The 18,838-nt window shown below is 42.4% G+C and overlaps 1 protein-coding gene across 1 annotated transcript in view; it reads right to left on the bottom strand.

The window, feature by feature from the left end:
* Positions 1-274: 274 nt before the first annotated feature.
* SELENOF (selenoprotein F) overlaps positions 275-18,838 on the bottom strand; it is a 55,287-nt gene continuing 36,723 nt past the window's right edge. Inside the window, exons 3-5 of the mRNA XM_033916567.1 lie at positions 17,097-17,160; positions 9,535-9,584; positions 275-1,060 (exon numbers count right to left, since the gene is read on the bottom strand). Coding sequence (XP_033772458.1) covers positions 929-1,060; positions 9,535-9,584; positions 17,097-17,160 — 246 coding nt within the window. The 3' untranslated portion in view covers positions 275-928. The remainder of the gene's footprint in view (positions 1,061-9,534; positions 9,585-17,096; positions 17,161-18,838) is intronic.

Raw genomic sequence — 18,838 nt, 5'->3', positions numbered from 1 at the left:
GATTTTTGCAACCCATGGATTGCGGGTTGGGATTGAACACCTAGCATATGGAATCCGGAAGGGATGTAACAGAATGTGCAGTGAGAGTGTGTTTGAGTGAGAGAAATTTTATTAGCTATAATTAATTTTTTAAATCACAACTAATAAATAACATGCTATTTACAGCATAGGAGTGATTAATGTGCAGCCCTAGAATAAATTAATTATGGAACAATATATACTTTTGAAAAATTTATCTAAATAAGTGCAACTGAAAACATTTTCAAACCAGACACATTTTTGAGAAAAGTCTTTATTTCAGTTTCAGGCCCTTTCAAACCGTTTACTTCTCTCTCAGTTCATACTTGATACAGTAGCAAAACACTCAGTGTTGGTACAAATGACATCAGACATACACATACCTTTTAAAGGTTTTCTGTGTGGTCTTCACTAAGGTGTACCTACTGAATACAGTTCAGTTACTACACAGTCTTTCCATCACAACAAAGCTCTAGACATATTCCTAATTTAGATCTCACTAAAAACTGTAAATCGTTCTCTCTAAAAAGAAAATGGAATAGTACAAAAGACATATAAGCGCAAGAGAAATCTGTGTGTATGGCCCAAGTGCATATCATTTGATAATTTTCTGCCACAGCATACAATAAACAGCATGGTAAAACATGGCAGTCATCTTAATGATTGGTTGAAAACACATCTGGGGGCATCTCTGGACAAAAAATTTAAAGTTGACTACAATATATTCTGCCATGTTTTGTTTATCATGTTTTTCTATTTTGGATATTATGTGAAATTTTTTTTCATGCAACTGAAAACATAATTATTCTAAGAAATTTGATACAATTCATTAAACAGCTGCAAATAGCACAACACACTGCACCTGAGTGAAAACATAATGTATATATAAAAAATTGCTAACAAGAAGATTTTATATGCGTTCTAATTTTTCACTTAAGAATTCTTCCACACTATCAGTATTCCATTTGAGAATGCTCAGTTCTTCAGAAACGTCCCCACTGTCGTCCAGCAGCTTTAGTACAGGATCAGAGCCACGCACATACTGCAAGAAAAGAAATGATCACACATTTTGCAGCAGTGATAGACCTGTCAACCACTTATTATAACAAATGTTACCCATATGAAATACAGTATATACCAATTATTACATTTTAATATTGGATCCTTTGGGAAGGATCTGATATTTACATTTCACAAGGAATCATTCCTATGATTTGTATATATGGATATTTATTTTTTTAATTTATTTTAAGTATTTATATTCCACCTATCAAGGTTGTCTAAGTGGTTTACAATCAGGTCCTCAAGCATTTTCCCTATCTGTCCTGGTGGGCTAACAATCTATTTAACATAACATACCTGGAGCAATGGAGGATTAAGTGACTTACCCAGGGTCACAAGGAGCAGTGCTTTATTTCTATCAGTTCACTGCTACAATGCTTGTTGTGTTATTTCCCCCTCCCTTGACTTTCATTAGAAAGACATTCATCAAGAATGGCCTCCAGTAGTTTTACCATTTTCTTCTTCAAATCCCTGCAAAAGTACCAAATACTGCAGCAATGTTCTTCTGTTCACATTATATGTCATAGCTGTCCCATACAAGCCACATCTATAGCTAATCACTGTGAATAGTCAGCAGAAACTTTTGGTTCAGACCTTCTTCTCACAAGCAAAAAAAGCAGAAACTACCAAGGATGATAAATATTATGATGCCTCTGTATCGCTTCATGATGCAACCTCATCTTGAGTATTGCATTCAATTCTGGTTGCCATATTTGAAAAAAGATAGAGTGTAATTAGAAAAGGTTCAAAGAAGAGCGACCAAGATGATAAAAGGTGTAGAACTTCTCTCGAACAAAGAAAGACTAAAGAGATTAGGGCTCTTTAGCTTGGAAGAGAGACGGCTGAGGGGAGATAAGATTGAAGTCTACAAAATTCTGAGTGGTATAGAATGGGTACAATTGAATCATCTTTTTTATTCCATCAAAATTGCAAAGACAAGGGAACATTTGAAGTTACGGTGAAATACTTTTAAAATCAATAGGGGGAAATATTTTTTTACTCAGAAAATAGTTAAGTTCTGGAATGCGTTGCCAGAGGATGCAACAACAGCAGTTAATGTAGATGGGTTTTAAAAAGGTTTGGACAAGTTCCTGGAGAAAAAGTCTATAGTCTGTTATTGAGACAGACATGAGGGGAAGCCAATGCTTGTCCTGGGATGGTAGCATGGAATGTTGTGACTATTTGGGTTTTTGCCAGGTACTTGTGACCTGGATTGGCCACTGTGGATACTGGCCTAGATGGACCATTAGTCTGACCCAGTATGGCTATTCTTATATTATGTTCTAACTCAAGTCAGGATCAAACTTATATATAATTATGTGATGTGCACCTTATGAGTTAAATTCACCAATTGTCTTGATATTCAACTCAAAGTAGGGCATGACTTGCATGATTTGCCCAGAAGCATAGATCACTGGGCACATCCACTGCTGTTTCAGGACTGTAGAGCTCCAGTCGAGAAGTGCAACACCAGCAGTTGCTGCAGTCCTTGTAGGAAACAGCTTAACCTTTTCCTATCGTGTGTCCCGGATGACGGGACATTCCAAAAATGTTGTTGCCATCGTGGATAAACAGTCTGTATGGACTAATAAAGAGCCAGAAAAAAATATTTGAATTTACAGACTTATGACTTATTTACATTATGTTTACAATAGCTGTAAATGATAACAGTGAATAATACAAAACTTTGCTACAATAATTACGATTGGAACCAGCGTAATGTAAAATTTATTACGATAGGAAAAGGTTAAGAAACACTAAGCAAATTGCTCTGTGTTTGCATCTGCCTTGACCCAAAGCCAAATTGCTGTACTGGGGTGAAAGAATCTCCTGCATGATTCCTAGTCTACTACCATTAGGTGACCAGCTGAAGTTAGAGAAAAAGGAGGGGGGGGGGAAGATAACTGGCAGAATATGGCTATATGAAGAACTGGCTTGTTTGAGATGACCGACTAGAAGGCTGGGTGAAGGAATGGAGGAAGATTGTTTGGCTTAATGAAGGGATGAGAAAGAAATGGGAGATGGTGAGGGAGGAGCTGAGAGAGTAAGACTCAATGGACCTCTGCTGGAGATCTTCAGATCCTCATTGGCATAAGAACATAAGAATAGCCTTACTGGGTCAGACCAATGGTCCATTAAGCCCAGTAGCCCGTTCTCACGATGGCCAATCCAGGTCAATAGTATCTGGCCAAAACCCAAGATGTTGCAATGTTCCATGCTACCAATACAGGGCAAGCGTGGCTTCCCCCTTGTCTCTCTCAATAACAGACTATAGACTTTTCCTCCAGAAACTTGTCCAAACCTTTCTTAAAACAAGCTACGCTATCTGCTCTTACCACATCCTTTGGCAATGCGTTCCAGAGTTTAACTATTCTCCGAGTGAAAAAAAACTTCCTCCTATTGGTTTTAAAAGTATTTCCGTTTAACTTAATCGAGTGTCCCCCCTAGTCTTTGTAATTTTTGACGGAGCAAAATATCGATCCACTTGTACCCGTTCTACTCCACTAAGGATTTTGTGGACTTCAATCATATCTTCCCTTGGCCGTCTCTTTTCCAAGCTGAAGAACCCTAACTGTTTTAGTCTTTCCTCATACGAGGAGTTCCATCCCCTTTACCATCTTGGTCGCTCTTCTTTGAACCTTTTCTAGCGCCACTATATCTTTCTTGAGATAAGGAGACCAGAATTGAACGCAATACTCCAAATGAGGTCGCACCATGGAGCGATACAGGGGCATTATAACATTCTTAGTTTTGTTAACCATCCCTTTTTTAATAATTCCCAGCATCCTGTTTGCTTTTTTGGCCGCCACCACACATTGGGCATAAGGTTTCATCGTATTGTCTACAATGATACCCAGATCCTTTTCTTAGGCGCTAACCCCCAAGGTGGACCCTAGCATCCGGTAACTGTGATTCAGGTTATTCTTCCTAATGTGCATCACTTTGCATTTGTCCACATTAAATTTCATCTGCCACTTGGATGCCCAGTCTTCCAATTTCCTAAGGTCCACCTACAATTTTTCACAATCCGCATGCATGTTAACAACTTTGAACAGTTTAGTGCCATCTGCAAATTTAATCACCACACTCGTCATTCCAATTTCTAGATCATTTATAAATAAGTTAAATAGCACCGGTCCCAGTACAGACCCCTTCGGCACTCCACTGTTTACTCTCCTCCATTGAGAAAAATGACCATTTAACCCTACCCTCTGTTTTCTATCCAATAACCAATTCCTAATCCACAACTGAACCTTGCCACTTATCCCATGACTCTTTAATTTTCCCAGAAGCCTCTTGTGAGGAACTTTATCAAAAGCTTTCTGAAAATCTAAATACACTATATCAACCGGCTCACCTTTATCCACATGTTTATTCACACTTTCAAAGAAGTCAAGCAAATTGGTGATGCAAGATCTCCCTCGGCTGAACCCATGCTGACTCCGTCTCATTAAATCATGTTTGTCTACGTGTTCCACAATTTTATTTTTATAATCATTTCTACCATTTTGGCTGGCACCGAAGTGAGACTTACCAGTCTGTAATTTCCCGGATCTTCCCTAGAGCCCTTTTTAAAAATCGGCGTAACATTGGTCACCCTCCAATCTTCAGGTACTACAGACGATTGTAGCGACAGATTACAGATCACTAACAGCAGGTTAGCAATTTCATGTCTGAGTTCTTTTAGTACCCTGGGATGTATAGCATCCGGTCCTGGCGATTTATCACTTTTTAACCTTTCAATTAGCTAAGTACATCTTCCAGATTCACCGAGATATCTTTCAGTTCCTCCGCATCATCACCCTTGAAGACCATTTCTGGTTCAGGTAGATCTCTTACATCTTCTTCCGTAAAGTCCGAAGCAAAGAATTCATTCAGTCTTTCCGCTATGGCCTTATCCTCCCTGAGCACCCCTTTCGCTCCTTGGTCATCCATCGGTCCCACAGATTCCCTCACAGGTTTTCTGCTTCTGATGTACCTTAAAAAAAATTGCTATGAGTTTTTGCCTCTTTTGCAAGTTTCTCTTCATATTCTTTCTTAGCTGTTTTTTATCAATGCTTTGCATCTAATTTGCCAGTGCTTGTGTTTCTTCTTATTTTCTTCATTCGGATCCTTTTTCCATTCTTTAAAGGATGTTTTTTTGGCTTTAATAGCCACTTTCACTTCACCTTTTAACCACGCCGGCTCTCATTTCTTCTTCTTTCCACCTTTGCTGATACGTGGAATACATCTGGTCTTGGCTTCCACAATGTTATTTTTAAATAACATTCACACCTGGTTTACAGTCCTAACATTTGCAACTGATCCTTTTAGCTTCTTTTTAACCATTTTCCTCATTTTATCATAGTCACCCTTTTGAAAATTAAATGCCCCTACAGTAGATTTCTTTTGCGACGTTATTCAGCTCAAACTCGATCACGTTATGATCACTATTTCCCAGCGGATCCAACACAGTTAACTCTCGTACTATGTCTTGCATTCCACTAAGGATCAAATCTAAAATAGCACCCCCTCTTATCGGTTCCTGGACCAGTTGCTCCAAGAAGCAGTCATTTATGACATCTAGGAATTTTACCTCCCTAGCACTCTCCGATGTAACATTTAACCAGTCAATGTTGGGGTAATTGAAATCATCCCTTAATATAGTGTTGCCCATTTCTCCAGCCCATTTTGTCCTGGGGGTAGTATAACCCAACCTTTATATTTCTTCCCTTCACACATGGAATTTCTATCCATAAGGATTCCACACTGCTATCTATGTCATGCAGAATGTTTATTTTATTTGATTCAATTCTCTCTTTAACATATAGCGCAACCCCCCCCTCCAATTTGATCCACTCTATCCTTGCGATATAATTTGTACCCAGGTAACACAGTGTCCCATTGATTGTCCTCCTTCCACCAGGTCTCCGAGATGCCTATTATAGCTATCTCATTCAATGCTATATACCAGGGGTGCCCACACTTTTTGGGCTTGCGAGCTACTTTTTAAATGACCAAGTCAAAATGATCTACCAACAATAAAATAAAAAAACCCACAAAGCACACTGTATGCATAGAAAATGTTAATCATCATTCCTATTCCAGGGTTTTTCAAAGAGGTCAAAGCAGATGACTCTAAGCACTATCACCTCAGTAACAACCATACAAAAATAGACAAATATACCCCCTCCCTTTTTACTAAACCACGATAGCAGTTTTTAGCGCAGGGAGCTGCGCTGAATGCCCAGCGCTGCTCTCAACACTCATAGGCTCCCTGCGCTAAAAACCTCTATTGCGGTTTAGTAAAAAGGGACCTTAGTGTAAAATATAGACAGCAGATATAAATTCAGACACATTTTGATCACTAAATTTAAAATAAAATCATTTTCCCTACCTTGTCTGGTGATTTCATGAGTCTCTGGTTGCACTTTCTTCTTCTGACTGTGCATACAATCTTTCTTCCCTTCTTTTAGCCTGTATGCTTCTTCTCCTCCAGACCTCATTCCTTCCCCCCAACTTTTCCTTCCTCTTCCCTGCCCTTTCTTTCTCTCTGCCTCCCTTTCTTTTTTTTCTGTTTCTCTTCTTTCCTTCTTTCTCCCTGCCCTCCCCCAAGCCACTGCCACTGCCATTACCATCGGGGACCAGGACCCAAACGCCACCAATAACAGGCCCCAAGCTCTCCCTGCTTCAGCCAACCAGCATTCCTCTCCCCGACGTCAATTCTGCCGTCGGGAAGAGGAAGGCTGATCAGCCCAAGATCGTGATCAACCTATTGGGGGAAATGCTGCCGGGTCCTGCCTTCGCGGAAACAGAAAGTAGGCAGGACCCGGCAGGAAGAAGAACAAATGCTTCACTAACCTGTCTCCCGCATTAGCCCGTAGCGAACGCTTGCTTCAGGGCTCTCAACATGTGCGTGCCGGCTTCCATTCTCCACCCCCCCCCCTCCCCGGACATAACTTCCGGTTTCGGAGGGAAGAGAAGAGAAGCCGGCACGCACACGTTAGAGCCCGGAGCATAAGTTCGCTAGGGGCTGAAATCTCCAAGCCGTTTTTTTTTTGGGGGGGGGTTTAATGTTCAGCAGCGGCAGATGACAGCTGGGCGGACCGCCCAGCTAAAAGGCCCTAGGGAGAACACTGGAGAGGAAGGCTGATCGGCCCGTAGATCAGGACGGCAACACGAGTGCGATCGACTCGAGTTGCCTTCCTGAGCTACTGGTCGATCGCGATCGACGCGTTGGGCACCCCTGCTATATACTCTAACTCTCCTATTTTATTTTTTAGGCTTCTGGCATTTGCATACAAACACTTTAAATTGTGTTTTTTCCTTGCAACTACAGGCTGCTGAGAAGACAGGGAAAATTTGAGTCTTTTACTCTGCCTTCCTCTTAAACCTTCCTGGCTTTCTTTCACCATTATTGGAACCTCTGTACCGGGACTCCCTAAATATCTTGTTTCAATAGTATCCCTCCAAGGATACGTCACACCAAACCATCCGCTCCCGGGCAACTGTCGGCTTTCCCCTCATTCTGGTGCAGGCCTCAGGCCAAGCAATAATATTCTGGGCAAGCTACTGTATATCAAACATAATATTACAAAAATATAAAACAATATAACATAACTAAACCCCAACCCATAACCACCCAATGCAATCTCACAAACCCAAGGAATAATCCAGACATTAAAAATTTCAAAACAACGTCCTGTCTTCATTAAAACCTTTTTTTTTCAAACACCTTCCATTAAACTTTTATATACAATCATTCAGTATGCTATAGTTGTATGTGAAGGCTAATGGAGTCAGTTCAAAACAATTTTTTCTTTCTTTTTTTTGTAATTTAATCTTTATTGATTTTCAATTTTTATGATAATAACAATCATAATGAAATTAAACAGTTTCCAGCATATATCCAATTACATATAAGGAATAATATAACAAGGAAAAAACAACAGTTAATTAGTCCACAATCATTGGCGGAGGAGTGTCAATAAAATCGAAGATTGTTTTACTCCATCCACTTTTTAAAGGAAAAAGTCAGGCAATCTGAAATGGACCCAAGTTATTAACTACGAGCTTTATTCCTGGCTATTGTCAGGGGTACTTGTAATAGTCACCTCCTTTTCCAAAATGAATCTCGATAACTGTGTGGAGTCAAAAAATATGGGGTCCTTTTACAAAGGCGCGGTAGCGGTTTAACGCACAGAATACTGCGCGCTAAACTGCCTGCCGTGCTAGTACCTAACGCCTCCATTGATGAGGCGTAAGATTTTAGCGCGTGATGAAATGTCCGACGCGCTAATTCCCGTAGCGCGCCTTGATAAAAGGAGCCCTATGTATCTAGCTCCCTTGAAATTCACCAAACAATTACATGAGAATCTTAATACAAAGGTAGCACCCATTTTTAACACCTGAGGTTTCAAAAGTAAAAATTGTTTCTTCTTTTTATGTGTTACCCTGGACACATCTAGATACATTCTTATTTTTTGATTCAGAAAAAGAACATCTTTATATTTGAAAAACTTGATAAGCTATTGCTATACCATAATGAATAACAAAAGATTTTGAACAATTTAAGAGCTGAAACAGATTCTGTCAAAACAAACTACAAGCAGAGATTTTGCATATTTATAATATACTTCCTACCAAAAGGTTAACTTTGAATATCTATGAAAATACTGAAGCTGCCACACATTTCAACAGCCAACCGGGATGCATGTTTTCTAAAAACAAAACCCAACACAGACAGCCTACCGCCTAGAAGTCGCAAGATTGTTGGCGGTATATAAGAATAAAGTTATTATTATTATTACACTGTCATGGGTGCAGGGAGGTGCCTAGGGATGTTTAAGCTTGCCCAAGGCTGGGCGTGGTTTCACCCGGAAGTGGCCTTAGGCGAGCTTAAGCAGCCTTAGGCATCTTCCTAGGGCTGCGATAAGTGTCTGAAATGTAGGCTATTGAAATGCAAGCCTACATTCAAAAAAACGTGGCCGCTAAAATGACTGCAACAAGGAAATCTCCCTGCCGCGATCAGCTGAGTGGCTGACAGGGAACCCCCCGAACCCCACTGCAAATCAGCCAGCAGTAGAGATACCCACTCCCTCCCTCCCACCACCAGTTCTGAACCCCCCCAAACACTGTCTGCAGCAGGAGGGATGCCCACTCCCTCTTGCCAGCACCCCCAAAACAATCCCTGGCAGGAGGGATGCCCACTCTCTGCTTCTGGCACTCCCCACCAAAACACTGTGATAGTGGTTTTTAGCACAGGCTGGAACGCTGAATGTTCTGCGCTGTTCCCAACACTCATAGAGTTTCTATGAGCATTGGGAGCAGCACAGAGCATTCAGCACGCCGGCCTGCGCTAAAAACCGCTATCTTAGTTTATAAAAAGGGGAGGTGGGGGATAGGATGCTGCATATCATTTGTTGAGAAAAAGAATATTTTATGAAATATCAGGAAAAAAAATCAATTACTCACCTTGATTTGTAGCCCCTTGAACATTTTAGGTTTGTCACTCTTGACGAAAGCTATATACATGAAAGAAAACAAATAACTTGTTTTATTTTTTCTTCAGAGCTTTATGCATATGTACTTTTGAAATTAAAAGTAACATGATATGGATATCACAAATAACTGAAATTCTAAAGCAAAGATGGTATGGAGGATATAAAATCCTATTTGACAGTTTAACCTTTTGTGTTTCAGATCAGAAGTACAGCTCTCAAAGTTTGTGCATGATAAGTTTCTGGAAAAGGGCAGCTCCTTTCAACTACTGTACTAAAAATGTTTTAGTCTTTAACAGATTGATGGCATTTAAGTAAAACGACACCTTAAATTTTGTCTGGCTTGGTCCACTGGAAGGCAAGAATCTGAGCCTCTACACATGTACATAATCACCACACTGGCACCTTCTTCAGGGTTGAAAAGTGGTAAAAAGAAGGGAAGATTAAGTTCTTACCTTGATAATCCTTTTTCTAGTAAATAGGCATATTAACCTGTGGGTTGTGTAACTCTGATAGCAAGATCTGGTGTAGAGAATCTCATTTACATTTTTCTGCTCCGCCTCCTTTCACTCTGGGCTGTCCTGTAACTCCTCAGTTTTACTCTCTACACACGAGATGGTCAGCCCTAGAGATGGAAACAGGGGACTCTCCCTGAGAAACATGTCTGTTCTGCTCATATCATAACATTTATACTAAATAATCATGAACCATTTATTACATATGATGAGGTGGAATGAACAAGCCACCTACCTGGGTGCAACTTGTACTAACAGTCTTGGAGTTCTGAAAAATACCCTGTACAACATTTTCAAAAGGAAATGTTCTCTCCTATCCTTGACCTTGCCGGACAGAGGACAGAAAAAAAACTATCCAGTAATACAAACATGTCTGAGACAGCAAGCAGGCTAATGAACATCTGACAGGGCAGGCTTCCAGAATGATGTGCCTATTTACTAGAAAGAAGATTATGAAGGTAAGTACCTAATCTTCCCTTCTAGTGCAATATTTTATATATTTATTTCATTTTTGTCCCGTTGTCCTCCAAAGAGCTCAGAACAGGTTAAATAAACATAATTTCAGTACAAGATTACAATGCAAGTTTTTATCCTAACTTGGCACATACTAAGGGTCTGAAATTAATATACAGAGCTATGCAAAAGTTTTGTATCACCTCCGAGTAATACATTGTTCCATATTTCTTGCTGGATCACAGCAATATTTCTGATGCCTATTGCTGCTACATATTATATACTAATGTGTTCAGAATTTTATGCTCTTATCATCCTGTGCATTTTAGATTGATTTAGGACTTCAGATTTAAGGGCTAGATTCATTAAGCAAACCAATTGTGTACCGATCGGTTTGCAACCCCTTTGCGACCCGATATTCCTCCGACCCGATTCACTAACCTCTGTCTTGGTCATCCTCCAATCCACACATGCAAATGAGGGGGAACAGCATTCAAATGTAGGCAGGCAACGATTCACTAACCAAAAACTGCAACACTGACTGGGCTGGCCGATCAGCAAACAAGCGACTGCTGGGGACCAGTTGTTCACTGCTTTCCGACTGCATCTCCTGCTGTGTGCCCCGACTTTCCAGCTCTCTTCTCCTGCTCTCTCTTGCTCTCTCTGCCCCGAGCGATGCCCTGCTTCTGCCCCGGCCTTCGCCCGCAGTGGGAGCCCATGGTTTTAACCCGTGGGTTTAAACCACGGACTCGCAAAAGTTAAAAAGTACAAAAAGAGTAGGAAAAAAAAAAAAAAGGTCGCATGCGTGCTTGGTTGGGGGTATGATTCCGATCGCTCTCATTTGTATGAATCAGCCCCCCGGACACGGATAGGATCCGTGCCCTTAGTGAATCTAGCCCCAAGACTTGTAATGCATAAACTGCAGAATGTCAAAAAATGTTGATATTCGTAAATGGATTATATTAGCTATTTCAATACATACTAAGTTTATTTGTATTTTAACTGTTACCCCCTTTAAGAGGAGATAGCCCTGAAAAGAGCTGGTTGTTTTCTGCTATTCTAATAACGTATGGGCCAGCCTTTGTTCTTGATAACAAGCTTGCAGCGTTGAGGCATAGAGTGAACCAATTTTCGAAGTTCATCTGGCTGTACAACATGGTGCCAAGCATTAATCAGTGCTTCAATCACCTCGACCTTTATTTTTGGGTATTTTCTGAACACCTTGACAGCAAGATTATTCTACAAATTCTCAATTGGATTGAGATCTGGTGACTGCCCTGACCATTCCAGTCACTGAATATGACTCGATGTCATCCACTTTGTCATCATCTTTGCCTGATGACAGGGTGCATTGTCATCCTGGAAGTGGAAGTCACCCTGGAAGAGATTCCTTGCAGATGGAACCATTATGTTTAGCAAAGTGGAGAGATACTTATCGTTCATCATGCCATCAATCACCTGAAAGCGTCCAATGTCATTGGCTGACACAAAGCCCCAGACCATGATTTTTATCAGATGCTTTATAGTCAAGACCAGGCACTGTGGTTTGAAAGCCTCATTCTTAAATCGTCTTACAAATGTGTTGCACTGGCTTCCTAACACACAGAAAGTACTTATCGCTGAAGAGAACATTTTCCCACACCTCTAGAGTCCACATGCTGTACTTTCTGGCCCACTCAACCCGTCGCTTTCTTTGCATCGCTGTTACCAACGGCTTCTTTCTTGCTCTAAAGCCACGTAGGCCAAACTCCAGGCACCGCTGACGTACTGTTGCGGCAGATACGTTCATTGAACACATTTCTTGCCACTTGGCTGACAATTCTGGTGATGTGAGTTTATGATCTGCCACTGAGATCTGGCGAACAACCTTGTCCTCTTGCACAGTGGATCTGCGTGGTCTTCAACTTCGAGCTCTGTCAGTCACATTTCCTGTCTCTTTTTTCTTACTGAGCAAGTGTATGACTGTACTTTGATTGCACTTCACCCTGGCTGCAATTTTCTGGCTTGAATAGCCTTCTTCATTAAGTACAACCACCGCCACACGTTCTTCTTTTGAAAGATTTCTAACTTTTCCCATGTTGCGATTATGCTGTTCCTGGAGTAGCAGACAGTTATGAAAACTGATTTTCCCGTTTCGTCCTATATGCACGTGAATGCTGCGCTGTGATCGGTTCCTCAAAACAAATGCCATTGGTTGAAAACAGAATGATCCGATTGTTTCGATCTGGTTTTGACGTGAAATATTGACATTTTGACATTCCGCAGTTTATGCCTTACAAGTCTTAAATCTCGAAGTCCTAAATCAATTTAAAATGCGCAGGTGATAAGAGCATAAAATTCTGAACACGTCAGTATATAATATGCAGCAGTAGGTGTCAGAAATATTACTGTGATCCAGCAAGAAAGACAGAATAATGTATTACTCAGAGGTGATGCAAAACTTTTGCACGTCTCTGTACATAATATACAGTTTACCAGTTACAATTTGCCATAGTTATCCTTACAGTACAGGTTTTATCCTAATTTGACACATGTGGACAGTTTACAGGTTAGATTTGCCATAGTTACAGTGCAAGATTTTACAATGTAAGTTTTCCTTACTTGACACATACTGGTTCTGGTACCATTATACATTTCTTTGTAGTCCATGGGTCAAGGGCAGGAGTTAGGTAATGAGGTATGTTTTTATTGCTTTTCTAAAGTTGAGGAGTCCTTCAAGGGATCTGATCTATGGTGGCAGTCGATTCCAGTGGCTCGGTATGAAGTGGGAGTAGGACTGTAGTTTGGTGGTTTGCAGTTGAAGGGCATGACCAGGGGACATTTTGAGGTATATTTCATCCTGGGAACGGAAGGACCAGTTAGGCACAAACGGAGGAAGTTTCGCTGTCACATAGCCTAGCACCATGTCATGCAAGGATTTGAAAGCTAGCATCAGGCTCTTGAAGACACAATGTTTGGCTGTGGACAGCCAGTGAGCCGATGCCAGAGCCTGGGTCGTGGGTATGGAGGCTTTTTTAGAAGCCTGATCACCATGTTTTGAACACACTGGAGCCGTCATACATTTTTTGCTGTGAGACCATTGAATAGTGCATTGCAGTAATCCATACGGGAGAGTACTAAGGCATAGAGTAGTTGGGCGAAGTCAGATTCTGAAAAGTAGTTCCTTATTAGAGTTGTCGCAGGTAGTAAAAAGAGGAAGATACCACCTGAGAGATATGGTCAGAGTGAAGGAGTATTCCTAGGCTGTGCACTTGGTCTTTCGCAGTTATAGTAGTCGAGTCTCAGCGCAGCGAGGGATGGGCACAGTGGCAGCATTCTATGCGGATCCAAAGGAGTTCCGTCTTGGAGGCATTTAGTTGTAATTTATTGACGGACACCCAGTTTTTGATTTCTGAAAGGCAGAATGTCATCCGCGAAGAAGAGCATTTTATGCTCAATACCACCACTAGAGATCCCTTTAATAGTCTCCCCCTCATGAACAGCCTGAGCAAAAGGCTCCATCGCTAAAGCAAAAAGCAGTGGCAAGAGAGCACACCCCTGGATTTTGAAGGCTTTAAGATGATGGTCAGAGAGGAGAAATTTGTGATAGAGCAGTTGGAGAAGAAAAAATCAAGGCAGGAAAAGTTTGGTAGTCAGAATGGTATTAAAGAATGTTACCCATATATAAGTATTTCCCAGACTGTTGCAAAGGAAGGCCAAAGGCAGCAATCATAAAAGGGCATAAAGCATGAATATTTTATTATTTCTGAGTTTTTTTCCCCCACTTTTGTAAATCCAACTCTAGGTAACTGAGAAACCACAAGGAAACACAAATTAATCTGTATTGATTTGAAATTGTCTCCTGGAAGCAGAAACACAGGTTGATTCATTTGTCTCAGAAACACTGGTTCTGATCCCATGGATCACCTGTAAAGGTATCTGTTCTACATGGCAACAACGACAATAAGCATTGCCTTGTTAGTTTTAGCAATAAGATCCTGGGCTTATAGAAGATTGTAAAATATTACACGTTTAAATGATTAAATGAGAAATACATTCTAACTGTTTAGGCATTTAGGGACAGATTCTGCAAATGGTGCCATAAATTAGGCGGTGATAGATACCCTGCCATTGCCTAACTTGTTTTAATTGGAGCACTAATTGATTGTGCCAATTAAAAATCCATTAAATCTCATTATAAAAATGTAGGTGCCCATAGGTGCCCAAAAAAAGGCACCAGAATCGCATCTATAGAGGCGCCTAAGGTCAAAGTATGTGTAGTTTGGGTTGGATATGACCTTAACCGCCATTCTCCATCAAAGGCAGGCACCGGTAATCTAGGCCGTTAAAACCCTGGCCTACATTACCGGCGCCTACCTTTAATGGGAGCCGCGAAGTCTGCAAACAGTGCCATAGCATGACTGACACCATTTTTGAAGGTGGCTGCCTCTTAATGTTTACTGGTACAAGCTGGGACCTGCTGTAGTTAGTCCTTGGCTAAATTCTAGTGTCCCCTTTCTGGCTTGCTGCACAGCTCTCCACCCTGGGGAAGGCTGAGCTGCTACTTGCCAGCCTTTAAAAGCATACAAACTTTTTGAGGAGGGATTACTGATAGCCAAACCAAAGGAGCACTTCAAGCATATACTGTTTGGTTAATTGTTTCAATTTCAGTAGTTTATATAGTTAATTTTTTTAAACCAATTTACATTCTTATCATTCAAAATTCAAGTAATATAATTGCATTTCTCATTAAAAAAGGACTTTGGTTAAATATCTGTTACAGGATGAAAATTTAAATGTTACAGAGTGAAGTTCAGAAGCTGTCTTCTCCTTGACCAAGTCATCCACATTACGCAATGATTATCTGGTTTCAGGCCAATACTCTTACCCTAAAACAGCCATGAAGAAAATTATCCCTGAATGTAGCAAGGGTGGAATGATTTATATATTACATATCTTCCCATGGTTTAAAAACAAATAACATTTTTTGGTCTTTTCCTGGTGCATCTTTCATACATAGCTATAGCACGATTACCCTCCCGTCCTGGGATTTTATTTTATATCACTTTGGTTTGGAGCAAGGTATCTTTAAAAGATTATCACCATAAAATGGAAGACAGAGCATCCCAAAAGTGAAATTGCAATACAGGTTACCGTAGATCAGGTTTCCTTAAATACAGAGCAGGCTGAATTTAAAGACTGCAAATTGTCAATGCCAACTGCTGAGAAAATTGAAAATAGGTATGACAAACATTGTTTGAAATGTCTGTATGCAAATGTCAGAAGCTTAAGAAACAAGATGGAAGGAGTTAGAATATATTATATTAAATAAAAAGATAGATCATGTAATAGGCATCTCTGAGATCTGGTAGAAAAAAAGATAATGAATGGGACACTGTCATACCAGGGTACAAACTATATCACAGAAATAGGGTGGATCGAATTGGTGGAGGCGTAGCGTTATATTTTAAGGAGGTCCTTGAATTGAATGGATAGAAAATTCTACAGGAGCTGAAAACACACCTTAGAATCCCTATGGTAGAAATTCCATCTGTAAAGGGGAAAATGATAGTGATAGGAGTGTACTATCGTCCGCTTGACCAGGATGAACAGACAGATGCTGAAATGTTATCAGAAATTAGGGAGGCTAACAAACTGGGTAACACAATAATGATGGGTGATTTCAACTATCCTGACATTGACTGAGTAAATATAACATCAGGGCATGCTAGGGAGATAAAATTCCTTGATGATAAAATCAAGGACTGCTTTATGAAGCAGATGGTTCAGGAACCAAAAGGTGAAGCAATTCTAGACCTAGTTCTTAGTGGAGTGCATGAATTGGTGCGGGAGGCAATTGTATTGATAATAGAGGCATTTGATAATAGAGGCCCTGGGCAAGGATCGCTCAATGGTAGCTACGTCACTGGATACAGGCAAAGCATTCCACACTAATGGAGCTTAGTGTGAAAAAGATGATGCCAATTGTTTTTTTGATTTGATCTTTCTAACTATTGGAAATGTAAAAATTTGATTGCGAGATTCTACCAGTTAATAAATGAGTTAGGCTCAGCATACAAGATGGGGCATTACCATGTAGTATTTTAAATGTGCACAGGTGAATTTTCTCTGTCAAGAAAACTAAATCAGACTACATATGGATGGGCCAATACATTTTTTTTATACCCGAGATGGTTGGCCCAATTGTCCTTGTGGCTAGTAGGGATAGCCTAGTAAATTAGTTCACTTGCCCACTGATATCCTAATGCACTAGGTCCAAAAAGCCACAAATTGGCAAAATTGAGGGTTAGTCCATTTGTCCCTAAGACCATCCATATATGAAACTCAAAAGCCTCATTATTGTGCTCTGGGAAAATGACCACTATAGAGCTGTTAGCTGAGGCTCCTAAACCATTTTCCATAGAACTGTATCAAACACACAAAATTACTTGCAGTCATTTGTACTTTGTGTACATATTAATTCTTAGGAAATTAACAGAAAACAAAACAAAAACTTAATAGGGAATTAGTTTTTATTTACTGGTGGATGTATTTTTAATTAGTAAGGAAAAAACAAATTTTTACTCACCTTGGACTTGAGGGAACCTCCCCAATTTTCATCCACATACCTCAAGGATAGCAGCTGCATATTTCTGCAACATACCAAGTAAGATCTCTTATTTCTAATGCAAAATAAATGAATACTGCAGAATCATGGCATCTATTAATTGATCAGCTGTACCTCTTTCAATGGGTACTTACCCCACTGTGTGAACATCTCCCCTTTGAATCTTGGGATATTCCAATACATAGTACTGACATACAAGTGCATTCATTCTGCAGCCCCCTCAATATTTCTCCTCACTTATCACTAAACTAAACCTTAGGCTTATATACCGTATTTTTTCACATATAACGCGCGCGTTATAGGTGGTTTTTACGTACCGCGCATACCCTTGCACGTTATACGCGTGAGTGCGTTGTACAAAATTTTTTTTACATAGTTCCCCCCCCCGGACGTCCGATTCACCCCCCCCCCGCAGGACCGCTCTCACCCCCACCCCGAAGGACCGCTCGCACGCACTCCCACCCGCACCCTGAAGGACCACTCGCACCCCCACAGCCTCCCAACCCCCCCTACCGGTATCCTGCTGCTTCTTCTTGGCGGTCCCGACACCCGACACGATCGGGGCAAGAAGGAGCTCAAGCCCTCTTGCCCAAGCCAACCGCGGCACCCCCGACACGATCGGGGTAAGAGGGAGCTCAAGCCCTCTTGCCCCAGCCAACCGCGGCACCCCGACACGATCGGGGCAAGCTCCCTTGCCCCCCCGACTCCCCGACACGATCGGGGCAAAAGGGAGCCCAAGCCCTCTTGCCCCGCCGACTCCCCAACTCCCCGACAATATCGGGCCAGGAGGGAGCCCAAGTCCTCCTGGCCCTGGCGACCCCCCCCGCTAGTTGTTCGGGCCAGGAGGGAGCCCAAACCCTCCTGGCCACGGCGACCCCCTACCCCCACTACATTACGGGCAGGAGGGATCCCAGGCCCTCCTGCCCTCGACGCAAACCCCCCCTCCCCCAATGATCGCCCCCCCCAAGAACCTCCGACCGCCCCCCCCAGCCGACCCACGACCCCCCTGGCCGACCCCCACGACACCCCCACCCCCCTTCCCCGTACCTTTGTGTAGTTGGCCGGACAGACGAGAGTCAAACTCGCCTGTCCGGCAGGCAGCCAACGACGGAATGAGGCCGGATTGGCCCATCCGTCCCAAAGCTCCGCCTACTGGTGGGGCCTAAGGCGCCTGGGCCAATCAGAATAGGCCCGGGAGCCTTAGGTCCCACCTGGGGGTGGGGCCTGAGGCACATGGGCCCAACCCGACCATGTGCCCAAGGCCCCGCCCCCAGGAGGGACCTAAGGCTCCCGGGCCTATTCTGATTGGTCCAGGCGCCTTAGGCCCCACCAGTAGGCGGAGCTTTGGGACGGATGGGCCAATCTGGCCTCATTCCGTCGTTGGCTGCCTGCCGGACAGGCGGGTTTGGCTCCCGTCTGTCCGGCCAACTACACAAAGGTACGGGGAAGGGGGGTGGGGGTGTCGTGGGGGTCGGCCAGGGGGGTCGCGGGTCGGCTGGGGGGGCGGTCGGAGGTTCTTGGGGGGGGGGTCGTTGGGGGGAGGGGGTTTGCGTCGAGGGCAGGAGGGCCTGGGATCCCTCCTGCCCGTAATGTAGTGGGGGTAGGGGGTCGCCGTGGCCAGGAGGGTTTGGGCTCCCTCCTGGCCCGAACAACTGGGGGGGGGGGGCGCCAGGGCCAGGAGGACTTGGCCTCCCTCCTGGCCC

Source organism: Geotrypetes seraphini, chromosome 12 (assembly GCF_902459505.1).
Source record: "Geotrypetes seraphini chromosome 12, aGeoSer1.1, whole genome shotgun sequence".
In the NCBI taxonomy this organism is placed as follows: Eukaryota; Metazoa; Chordata; class Amphibia; order Gymnophiona; family Dermophiidae; genus Geotrypetes; species Geotrypetes seraphini.
Note: the sequence above shows the minus strand (reverse complement) of the source record. Positions and strands in the feature narration are given on the sequence as shown.